We start from the raw sequence: 13,431 nt of genomic DNA on the forward strand, positions 1-13,431 counted from the left end.
CCCTCTTTCGGCGACATCTCTTCTTTTTTCTGATGATGCGTTTACTGGCGTGAGGGCGGGACCAACTGTCACTCACATAGGGATTCGGAAGCCGAATACTATAAGCCCCGCCTAAAGGGACACGGTGATGGGAAAAAATATTTTGAATGCGCTTTTGAACGCACTCTCGCTTTTCACTTTCCCTTTCCAATTTGCAATCACGTGTACTTTGTCTATAGGGAGCGGCGGTACTGACCCCTCATTTTACAAGATGCATTTTGTCAATGATGCTCGGGATCCTGTTGCGCTCTAAATCCTCCAACATCATCCTGTCAGTCAGCTCTCCTTACTATCCTCATGTGATGAGTGAAATCTGATGTACTGTAATGTAACCGACTACCGCAGCAAGCCTAACCGTGTCTTTGGAGGCTCCGTAGAATGCATTATTCATTTTCCATGCCTTTCCGAATTCGGATTTAGGCTTGGGGTACATCCCTGCACTCACGTTATCAGAGAAATAGCAAAACACAACCATCCAATCAATTCCTAATGGACAAAACCAAGTCTAGCTTTACATTTTTTCTTGTTTGAGAAGCCGTTTCACTCGGATATACGATAGGGAGGATAAGACTATTGCATCTTTTGTTTCATGCCGACTTTAATACCTTTGTGTTCAACTATCAGCATATAGTATGAACCACTTTGTACATTATTCTGGCAAAGAAATACCTACTTCAACAGAAAGAGACCATCACCATGACTTATAAAGTGGCCAACCGCAGTTATTTTCATTTTTGTGATGTTTAGGATTGGTTAGATCTGAAAATAAGTGTCCCTTGTGGCAAATTGCAATGCACCTTCAGTTGACGGATCCCACTTTTCTATTTATAGAACAGGTTTTCCAGCCACTATGCTGAATTTTTCCCTTTTGAACTTTTTTACTTTATTTAATTACAAATTTCATTAATTGACTGCTATGAAACATTATACTCTACCGTTCAAAAATGTGGGGCCATTAAGATTTTTTTCTTGAAAAAAATCAATACTTTTAATCAGCGAGGACACATTAAAAGTAACAGTAAAGACATGTATAATGTTAAAATATTTATTTTACATATAAATGCTGCTCTATTCAAAGAATCCTGAAAAAATGTATTACAATTTCCCCAAAAAATATTATGCAGCACATCTGTTTTCAACATAATAAATAATAATAATAAAATAAATGTTTCTTGAGCTCCATATTATAATGATTTCTGAAGGATCATGTGACACTGAAGACTGGAGTAATGACGCTCAAAATTAATTGAATATTGAATTCAATTCAATAAATTACATTTAAAAAAATATTAAAATTGAAAACATTTATTTAAAACTGAAATAATATTTCCCCAAATTACTGTTTCCACTGTATTTTTGATTAAATAAATGAAGCCTTGATGAGCATAAGTGACTTCTTTCAAAAAACCTTTAAAAATAATACTGACTCTAAACTTTCGAACGGTTTAGCGTATATTCTGGCCTACTAATTCAAGTCTAACCATGATTTTATGCAACACTTGCATTATGTATACATGTGGTTATAAAATAGCTCATACAAAGTGTATTTCTGATGAAATAAAGTAGGAAACAAGTGACTGCTCCTGAAGTCAAGCCTTGAGGTGACACTCAGCTTCGACACTTCCAGTGCTGACAGCCTTAAGCAATGTGACATTGGTCGCTTTTAGTGTAGACACAGTGTTACATAAATAAGTGCATTGCATTTACTGTGACAATTTACAGTAGAATGATTTTACACAAATGATTTGAATAAATTAAGGCCGTTGTATGTATCTTGCAAAAATGAATTGTTTCTCACCAAACTGATAAAAACCTGTGTGCTCCTCGACTTCTGGAACTTCCAATCAGTCTAGCTTGTCACATCCATCAGACGGTCAGTGAACATGTCTGCGGACAAGCCGCTTGACTACATGTATTATATTCTTGCATTGGACCGGAGCAGTGCAGTTAATGTACAAATGGAACTGCGTTTACATGCACGTTCTTAAACCGATTATGCTTAATAAGCCGACAACACGTGTGGTCATGTAAACGCATGTAATAATTTTCCTTTATCGGTGTAAGATCATAAACAGCCTATGAATAAACCAAGCGACAGAGCTAGATTTTTGTCCATTACCCCGGCATGTAAACACCTTAACCTGGGTTCTGTCGGCTTTTTGAACTGCGCATGTGTGATGTGTCAGGAAAGCGTCCTTGTACAGCAGATTTAAAGGCCCACTGAAATGTAAGTTTTTTTTAGCTTTTAGTATGAATATGTTAGCTTTTGGTAATGAATAAGCTGGTGTGTCCCAAAACAATGACAAAATTCACATTTAGGAGATATAAGCATTCAAAACTTACAGTCTCTCACTTCCACTAAAATGTATCACAGATTTTTATGACATTTCCAAATGCTCTCTGGAATCAAAAGCATCCCGCTCCCTATGCTACAAATACCACCTGGCCAAAGCGACCATTGACACGTCACGGAGCAATATGGGTTGGAGATGTGTGTTCGGCTGCTCAAACGTTCAAGTTTTATTCCGTTTTCCAACTGTACGTTGGTTAAAGCTGTGTCTGAAACCGCTCACTCGTTCACTCGTTCACTCATTCACTAATCCCTAGATAGTGAATGGCAGTTGAGTGCACTACATCAGCAAAGAGTGAACGAAAATGAGTGAGCGAATTCGGACGCTGACATAATTATCACGCGCCAGAGAGCTCGGACAATTTCGTCATTACCTACCCATCTTTAATATTTCCTTTTTTGGCTGCATGAATTGTATGTAACAATTGTATGTATGTATTTTTCACGTTTATTGCGTTATTTGATAAATTAAATTGGTTATTTGCTATTGGCTATTTGAAAAGGGGGAGGAGCCATTCAATATGTCCCACCTTAGCTTCCTATTTCAGTGGAAATTACGTCAACACATCATACAACGCTGCGTGTTCTAAGGTACGTCAGTGGGCCTTTAAGCGCATCCAGCCACAGCGAGTGTTTCGCACTATAGGGGAGGATAAATATACCGAAAACTCAGACAGACTTTAATATAAAACTAATGTTAAAAATGTGATATCTCGGGCAGACAAGTGTTACAGTTGTAGAAACTTCAAATATGAGAGGAGAGTGAGTCTGTGCAGGTCTCTCATTGACATTTTGAACCACTGGTGAATAACCTGTTTTTTAATACAGTCTTGTAAACACGGTTTACTTGCATTGCCAGGTTATTGATTTGTATGTAAACCGTTAAATCGTGTTATTTCAAAAAAACTAGTTACCTGCGTATTGGTGTGCATGGAAACGTGCTCAATGTCAATGAGCAATTTTAGTTTTGGCCACAGGCCATGATGTTTTCTTCTGTCGGCAAACAACAAATTCTACAGAGAGCTGAATGAACTAAAGCGGACTGTGTAGTAGGCAAAATTGCTGCAGCTGGGACCTGTCTGCCCCATCAGCAAAAATAAACAGAGAGAGAGAGAGAGAGAGTGATATATCATGTGAAAGTCCAAATCCTTAAGACCTTTCTTGATGTATGTTGTACCAATAGAAATGCAGAAGCTGTATTTGTAAATGTTGTGGGAAATGTTACCAGGCTAATCTTTAGAAAGGTTGCTCAAAAGGTTTCTGTCATTCTGTGCTCTTAGACCACACACATTGTACGGTCATTAATCAAAAGGTGTTCTTTTGTCTGTTCTGCACTATTAATCTCGCATTAATGCAAGTATAGACACAAAATGGAACGGTTTCTCTGCATAAGCAAACCTGTAACCCAGCTTTGATTTCAAAGCGTGATGCGGTTATGACTAGTTTGCCAGTAAGGCGTTGTTCAGAGGATTTAACTGTAAATGTTGACAGAAAGCCTCTTTTCTAAAGTAGATTATGGAATTGGTTTATCCGTGAATTCTTTGAGTGGAGTCAATTGATTTATTCTGGGGAAATTGTATCTGCTTTGGTTTATCTAGCTGCGACCATGGATTAAATAGAGGATGGTTAAAAAACATGGTGAACATTTACAAATCGACACAAATGTTAATGTTACATTTACTGAGAGACTTTGTCTAGCCATAAAAAGAGATAAGAGTTGTGTTAACAGTTATATCCAGTCTGCTTGTTTTCCATATTGTAATTTATACAGTTTATACAAATGTACATGACTGTTAACAACATAATGAAGAACGGTGGTACTTTGGAGACTTTGTTATGACATGATATGAATAAGTGCTTAAGACATTGCGCTAACTAATATATGAAAATAACAGTTTGTTTATATTATTTCTGTAAGAAGAAGGTATGTTTTTTTGTAAGACAAGAGGTTAGTATTTCAGGTTTGTGATAGTGTTTCTGTGTTTTTTCAGTGTTTAGTTGATGTTTAAATATATGGATATTTAGGAAACAAAATGTGTGTACGGTTTATCTTTGTGCTCTTTCAAAGCTAACAGAATTCAAACATTTGACTTTGCTGTTTTGTTCTCAGCCGCTCACAGTGCTCATCTTATTTACAAAGTGGGCATATGAGGTCAAAGGGGAATGGTTGCTATAGTGACAGGATGAGATATTTTATTTTTAGATGAAAGTTTATGTCACAGAAGGAGGATGAATGAAATTTCTAAGCTGTTTTTGTCTGGAAGGTCCCTTTGTTGATGCCCAACCTTCCTAAACAAAATGAGGCCGATGTTTTGAAAGGAGAATTTGTATTGACTACGCTTAGTTTATCAGGAAGACAGTTTTATTTGGCAAGTTTCGTCAGGTTGGTATGTTGTCAGAATTTTTTTTTCAGTCAGTAGTTATAGCCAAATCTATACGGCTTTCTAAGGGAATCTAAAATTACAAAAAACCTCCCAAGCCTTTATAAGACATCCATAAAAAAGAAAAACAGGGCCACTCATGCTGCATTTTTGTTTAATTATTAATAACAGCTTGTTGTAGTGAGTCTGTGTGATTCTAAGTAGCAAGTTTTTCTTTTTTGTTATAAATGATCAATATTTGCAAAAAAAAAAAAAAAAACGAATTTAAGATAGGGTATTCAATAAATGTACTTAAACAAATTAAATTGAGAATTTATTGTGGAAGACCAAAGCATAATAGACACAAAATTGAGTTGTTTCTGGGGTTTGAATAAAGATAAGAGACATTAAATCCGTGTTCTGACACTAACTTTTTGAATGATTGTATTATTGCTTTACAGATTATTTCCCAGGGGTGCGTTTCCCAAAAGCATCGTTAGCCAACTATGGTCGCAAGTTTCGTCATTATCAGTTTAGTTCAATGAGTCAGTGTTTCCCGAAACCATAGTTCCAATGAACATATGTTGACAATTTTTTCCCAAATGTCTTGGGATGGGTATTTTAGATCCTGGACGAGCCCCCATAAAGTTTACGAACCAGAGATGGACTAGGGGTGCAGGGGTATAACAAAATGTATATTGGAAACCACGGCACTAGGACATAACAATGAAGCAGCAAAAATATTTTTAAATAACTGTATCTTCAGAAAATGTTATGTTTTTCAGTATGATTTTCAAATACACATGATGCAAAGTGACTGGGCCCACACATTCAGACAAATTTCATTCTCAAAATGCCCTTGCATTGTTGTTCTTCTATTTTATAAATTATTCATATATTTTGAAAGTTTTAAATAAATATTAGGCAAAATGTATTCTCTTTGACTAATCTAATAATTGCCAGTAAAAGTCCCTCAGCATTGTTGTACCATATTTAAACATTTGATCTTATGCAAACACTACAGTGTAATGTATATATGAATTGTGAATTATGAATATTCATGTATTATGAATATGAATGTTTGTCATTTTCCTTTCAGTGTAGATGTTTTCTCTAAAGAAACACTTTACACCGTGGGCATTTTTTCAATCTATTTTAGCTGCTGTTGGGAAATGATTGGCCTCATAACATATGTAAGGCATTCCATCAGCTACATGTCTCTGCGAAACAATTTTCTTATTTACAGACCCAAACACCCACACAGGCTGTCTTGTATCATTTCCTAATCTCCATTCTCTCTCCCATCTTCCTCCTCCTTTACCCACAGGAAGCCATGGGAGGCCTTAATTACACCATGTCTCACGGCAACAGCACAGCTCTCACTCTCTTCATTTCCTCTCGCTTTCTTTTCTTCTTTCTTTCTTCCCGACCTCCTTTTGGTCCCCCCCCCCCCCCCCCCCACACACACACACACACACACACACTCCCCTCACTCCACTTAAGGCACTTTGATAACTCTGTGATACGAGTCCAGTAGAAAGTTTGTTGACAGCTGCAGCGCTGTATGAGATGCTCTCTCTCAATAAACAACCCTGCTGTGACCATGACTCACTAGTGTGGCTTCCAGGTCATTGGAGTCCTCCATTTTATTTGTATTATCTCAACAACAACATATCATAAGGTCCTTTTAATTGAAATCATCCTCTTACAGGGTTATGCAATGAAACAGGCACGCATTTAAAAATATTTTTAAAATACTGACAATTGCACACATGATGCGTAATGACTGGGCCCACACATTCAGACTAATTTTACTGTCATTCTCAAAATGCATGTCATTCTCAAAATGCATGTTATTATTATTTTTTTGTCCTTTTTTAAAATATATTTTACATATATTTTGAGAGTTTTAAATGAATATTTGCAAATATTTAGATAATTTTGGCTAATCTAATAATGATTTTTAGTCTCTGACTTAAAACAGTGTATTGTAATGGAAACATTAATGTGTAAATCCATGATTCCCAGGGCATCATTATGCGGTTGCCAGCATGTTCTAGGTGGTTTTCTTCTATTTAGTTTTAGTTCATTCTTATACTTTTAAAGAGGACCTATATGCTTTTTTACATTTTCAGCTTTCTTTAGTGTGTAATGTTACTGTTTGAGCATTAAAAAGGGTTTGCAAAGTTACAAAGTGCACTCCAAAGGGTTATTCTATATATCAGTGAACACTGTTTCAACTCCATGAAACACCTCGACTGCTTTCCGTTTTCTTCCGGGAACAAACATGTCGCAGTATTCCTCATTTAAATAAATCCCGCTCAAGGCATACCCCCCCAAAAAAAGGCCTGGTTGAGTTAGTAGTGTGTTGAAAATTGCAGTTATGGTAAGGAGTGTGACATTTCCGTTACATGAAGTGGTTGACCAATCATAACACACTAGTCCAGCCAACCAATCAGAGCGCATTGTGCTTTTCAGAAGGAGGAACCAGGAGACAGGAACTAAACAGAGTGTTACTGACAGCCTGGGAAGAGAGGTGCTGCAACAATGTAAAATATGTGAAAAATAATGTGTTTTTTGAATAATCAAACATTAAAACTTATTCTAGTTTACCCCAAAAGACTTTGGAAAAGGTCATAATATGGCCTCGTTAAGATCATGGTGCTGCAAAACTTCCTTGTACTTATTTGTATTCATATTTAGGAGATTGTAATTTTGAATAGTTTGATACATATCTAAAAATATATTATAATTTAACAGCTATATATGAAATGTAGCCTTGGGAGTGAGGAAGTGGAAGTTTCCTCTACTGTCATTTATCCTCTGACTTGTTTATTTCTCTTTTCCTTAGTGGCAAATTGTGTTTAATTGCTCCCTCTGTGATTAAGAAGGCAGTTTAGGGAGTGTGTGTTTGGGGCAGCTAGATTATACATGACAGTGCTTGTTTTAACACACGGGCTTTGTGTTTAAGGAAGAGTATGAGAATGAATGTGTTTGTCTGCATATAAGGCTAAAAACCTGAAAGGATGCTTGAATGAGACAAAAACATACACAGATGCCTAAACACATGGAAATATTACTTGGATGATTAAACAGCTTGTGCTGTTTGTCTTTTTCTGGCACAACCTGTGTCCCTCTGGAGAGTGCAGACTTACAGCACTCTGTTTCATCTTCCCCTATACCTGACAAGTATGACCTGATAAAATATCAGCTGTTCACAATATTTCTGTTGCACAAACAACACACAAAGAAAAAAATACCACGGGAAAAAGGTGTTAGCACTGTTCAAGTCCCTTTTGTGTTGTGTTGAACAACAGCCAGGGTTGAGTTACCGCTGAAGAGTAAAATTACCTTTTTTCCCCTGCTTTTTCCATTAATGATTTAGAAAAACATGTGCATTAACTTTTTGAACTGTTCAGAGTTACACTAGGCCTAGGTTCAGGGTCAGTACATTTTTTCCTTTACATTTTTTTAGAGAAATAATTTTTTTTGATTGAGCGAGCATTAAATTGATCAAAAGTGACCGTTAAGATTTATAAATACATTTCATCAAAGAATCATAAAATGTTTTATGGTTTCCACAAATTATTTTCATCACTGATAAATATAAGAAATGTTACTTGAGCACCAAATCAGCATATAAGAAGGATTTCTGAAGGATCATGTGACACTGAAGACTGGAGTAATGATACTTAAAATTCAGCTTTGCCATAGGAATGGTGATGAATTTTAAAATGATCTTAAAAATATATAAAAATAGGAAACAGTTATTTTAAATTGGAATAATATATCACAATATTACAGTTTTTACAGTATTTTTGATCAAATAAATGCAGCATTGGTGGGCAGAAGAGACTTCCCTCACAAATATTAAAAACATTGTACTGAACCCAAACTTTTGGTTGCGTATTAATCTTTTTTCCATTTATTTCTCATTTTTTATTCCTAACTTTACAAAAATGTGCAGTTCTGGCAAACCCCAGATTTATATCATATATTGGTGGCAAACTTAGATATTTTTTTTATCATTTATCAGTTTTTATCATTTACCATTTACAATAAATATTTACAATTCTTAAAAATGTATATGTATAATTAATATAATTGATATACATGATACAATTACGATTATTAAACGTTTTTTTTTTTTAATTCTTGAATTTGATTATTATTGACTGATGTCGATCATCTTGAAATGGCCAAATATTGTCCGATTAGTCAGCCTGAACTGCGTTTATCAAAAGCATTGGCAGCCTAAGTAGATCATAGAGACCATTGGTGCATTTACTTGAGAAATGCAGCCCTGGCTGATATATTGGGTTATCTCTACTCTCTGTACTCTCAAGTCAATGTATAAAAAACGTAAGGTCCAATGGGGAAAGTTAAATGTCCAACAGCACTAACTCCATCTTTGCTTTTCTCCAGGGGAGCGTTCTCTGAGGTGTTCCTGGCTGAGGAGAAGAAGACCCAGCGACTCGTGGCCATTAAATGTATCCCTAAGAAAGCATTGGAGGGAAAGGAGAACAGCATTGAGAATGAGATTGCTGTGTTACACAGGTCAGAACTGACTCTCTCATGAACTACTGCATTAAAAAAAGAGAAACCCAGTTGGTACATCACTATAATATTAAAGGTTACAATTAACTGATTTGTAGGCTACTTACATTTAAAATACACACAATAATAACATTATAATAATACATTTTCATTGTAGTGCAGCAGATTAATGGCATATTTCAAGAGAATCGTTCAAATTGGTATAGAAGCATGAAATTTGGCACAGATACTCTCTAAGGGTCACTTTTTGGGAAAAAGGCGTTGGCCACCGAAAAATTCAACATGGCGGCCATTTTTTCAAGATGGCCGCTATTTCTGTAAAATGCTCATTATGTCAATTGTTAAAACAGTGATGTAGGCATAACATTTTGTGAAAATACTCTCTTCAGAATGTTTTTTTGGAAAACGGTGTTTGTCCCTCAAAAATTCAAGATGGCTACCAGTTTTCAAGATGGCCGCCATTTCTCTTGAATCCTTACATCTTTTTTTCAAATGGTGCTGCTATCATGAAATTTGGTACAAATATTCTTCAAGGAACATTATCATGGAAAAAGGTGTGTGCCGCTCAAATTCAAGATGGTGACCATTTTCAAGATGGCCACCATTTCTGTCAGAGCTCAATTTAATGTGTTAAGGAAGGTTTTGTTTAATAGAGTGAACGTCATTACACAACCAGGGCACACTGGTGACTTAACTGCTGTGGAACTCAGCATGGGGTTCAGTGTCAGCTGATCTAGTTTTACTTACACTGTAGTTCTTGACTAGTAGTAATAGTATAGCTAAGTTTAGTGTCCCAAATGCTGTCTACCAGCCCCTCATCAATTAGCTAGTAATAGTAGTTAGATAGCCGCACCTGAATTGACAGGTTGTGCCAGCGCGGGAGAGCCGAGCCAAGGGTAAGCGGGGCAATACATGACTTGTTCATGTATGCTTACCTGGAAGGTGTACAGATCACACGGGACTTAAATGGCACTGGATGAATGATCGGGCTAGGTGTAGGTGACCCGTACCTAGTTGTATCCCATACCTGAATGTGTACTATGTCTATGATTGAGGTGGTAAAAGGATAACCCCTCGGCCTTAATCAGACAACAAACTCCCAAAATGGCAAATGAAAATCCCATGTCAGCCAAGAGGCCAACTGATTGGAAGAAATGTTGTCTTTGTCAGACAGACACAAAGGAACCCCTCCAATCACCACCTACCCATCATGTTTCTCAACATGATGGCTATAAAATGATTGCCACCAACATTCCACTCTTACACAAGATGAACAAAATGCCAATGACCCTGGACCTGGAACGACTGGATGAAGGTGGTGGTATAGAAGCTTTGAGAAGGAACCAAGCGAAGTATCACTACAATTGTCGACTTCGGTTCAACAACACAAAGTTACTTCGTGCCCAGAAGCAACAATCCGATGCTCAATGTAGTGAGATAGATGAAGGCCAAACAAAGCATCGCAGAACCATGATGCAGAAAAGTCTAGATGATCAGGTTTGCTTTCTTTGTGATAACATATCTCCTGAATCTGACCTACGTCAGGTAATGACACTGCAACTGAATGACAGACTACATGAATGTGCACAAACACTGAATGATGCTAAATTATTGTCTCAACTAAGTGGTGCTGATGCCATTTCACAGGAGCTGAAATACCATCATTTGCGTCTCATTCATCTTTACAACAGAGAGAAACCTCAGAAGGCTTGAGAAAGAGTCACAGAGTGAAACGATTCAACCAGCCATCTTTCCTATGGCTCTTTCTGAACTGGTCACCTATATTGTTGAAACCAGTCTCAATTCTGATGGTCCTTCCGCCTTCCGTCTCGCAGATACAGTGGGGAGAACAAGTATTTGATACACTGCTGATTTTGCAGGTTTTCCCACTTACAAAGCATGTAGAAGTCTGTAATTTTTATCATATGTATTCTTCAACTGTGAGTGACGGAATCTAAAACAAAAATCCAGAAAATCACATTGTATGATTTAAGTAATTAATTTGCATTTTATTGCAAGACATAAGTATTTGATACATCAGAAAAGCAGAACTTAATATTTGGTACAGAAACCTTTGTTTGCAATTACAGAGATCATTCGTTTCCTGTAGTTCTTGACCAGGTTTGCACACGCTGCAGCAGGGATTTTGGCACACTCCTCCAGACCTTCTCCAGATCCTTCAGGTTTCGGGGCTGTCGCTGGGCAATACAGACTTTCAGCTCCCTCCAAAGATTTTTTATTGGGTTCAGGTCTGGAGACTGGCTAGGCCACTCCAGGACCTTGAGATGCTTCTTACAGAGGCACTCCTTAGTTGCCTTGGCTGTGTGTTTCAGGTCGTTGTCATGCTGGAAGACCCAGCCACAACCTATCTTCAATGCTCTTACTGAGGGAAGGAGGTTGTTGGCCAAGATCTCGCGATACATGGCCCCATCCATCCTCCCCTCAATACGGTGCAGTCGTCCTGTCCCCTTTGCAGAAAAGTATCCCCAAAGAATGATGTTTCCACCTCCATGCTTCACGGTTGGGATGGTGTTCTTGGGGTTGTACTCATCCTCCTTCTTCCTCCAAACACGGCAAGTGGAGTTTAGACCAAAAAGCTCTATTTTTGTCTCATCAGACCACATGACCTTCTCCCATTCCTCCTCTGGATCATCCAGATGGTCATTGGCAAACTTCAGATGGGCCTGGACATGCACTGGCTTGAGCAGGGGGACCTTGTGTGCGCTGTAGGATTTTAATCCATGATGGCGTAGTGTGTTACTAATGGTTTTCTTAGAGACTGTGGTCCCAGCTCTCTTCAGGTCATTGACCTGCCGTGTAGTTCTGGGCTGATCCCTCACCTTCCTCATGATCATTGATGCCCCACGAGGTGAGATCTTGCATGGTGCCCCAGACCGAGGGAGATTGACCGTCATCTTGAACTTCTTCCATTTTCTAATAATTGTGCCAACAGTTGTTGCCTTCTCACCAAGCTGCTTGCCTATTGTCCTGTTGCCCATTACACAGCTCTCTGGTCTTGGCCATTGTGGAGAGGTTGGAGTCTGTTTGATTGAGTGTGTGGACAGGTGTCTTTTATACAGGTAACAAGTTCAAACAGGTGCAGTTAATACAGGTAATGAGTGGAGAACAGGAGGGCTTCTTAAAGAAAAACTAACATGTCTGTGAGAGCCGGAATTCTTACTGGTTGGTAGGTGATCAAATACTTATGTCATGCAATAAAATGCAAATTAATTATTTAAAAATCATACAATGTGATTTTCTGGATTTAGATTCCGTCTCTCACAGTTTCAGTGTACCTATGATAAAAATTACAGACCTCTACATGCTTTGTAAGTAGGAAAACCTTCAAAATCAGCAGTGTATCAAATACTTGTTCTCCCCACTGTATGTGCAACCTGTACCAGCAGCGTATCCTTTTTCTAACAGTGGCACTTCCTCTCTGTGGACTACACCTTGCCGTGGTGGAGAGGCTTGTGTACTCCAATGAACCTGAGACCTATGCCGGTGGGGATTTTATATCCCTGGCAAGTTTAACTAAGCTGGACAGGTCAAAGGAGAGGAGGCAGACAAAGCAGACATTATGACTATTTGACAGAAATGGTGGCCATCTTGAAAATGGTGTCCATCCTGAATTTTTGAGTGGCACATACCTTTTTCCAAAAGAGTGTTCCTTGAAGAGTATTTCTGCCTAATTTTATGCTTGCATCACCATTTGAACACTTGAAATAATTAATATTCGACAGGAACGGTGGCCATCTTTAAAAATGGCGGCCATCTTGAATTTTTGAGGGACAAGCATCTTTTTCTATTAACATGTCCTTTAGAGAGTATTTGTATAAGATTTTATGCTTGGATCACTGTTTGAATAATTGATATAATAAGCATTGAATAGCAATGGCGGCCATTTTGAAAATGGCCGCCATATTGAATTTTTGAGTGGCCAACGCCTTTTTCCAAAATAGTGGCCCTTAGAGAGTATCTGTGCCAAATTTCATGCTTCTATACCAAAGTGAACGATTTTTTTACTAATCTGCTGCACTATTGACAATTATATTTCTACTCGGTTTTTTTATATAAATATTTAAATGATTGTATATTTTCAATCAAAATGGCAAAATTACATTA

At 37.7% G+C, this 13,431-nt stretch overlaps 1 protein-coding gene across 1 annotated transcript in view; it reads left to right on the plus strand.

The window, feature by feature from the left end:
- camk1a (calcium/calmodulin-dependent protein kinase Ia) overlaps positions 1-13,431 on the plus strand; it is a 30,927-nt gene that overhangs the window by 6,023 nt on the left and 11,473 nt on the right. Inside the window, exon 3 of the mRNA XM_082189641.1 lies at positions 9,175-9,306. Within this exon, the coding sequence (XP_082045767.1) occupies positions 9,175-9,306 (132 nt within the window). The remainder of the gene's footprint in view (positions 1-9,174; positions 9,307-13,431) is intronic.

This window comes from Leuciscus leuciscus (genome assembly GCF_965113295.1).
Source record: "Leuciscus leuciscus genome assembly, chromosome: 14".
Lineage (NCBI taxonomy): Eukaryota > Metazoa > Chordata > Actinopteri > Cypriniformes > Leuciscidae > Leuciscus > Leuciscus leuciscus.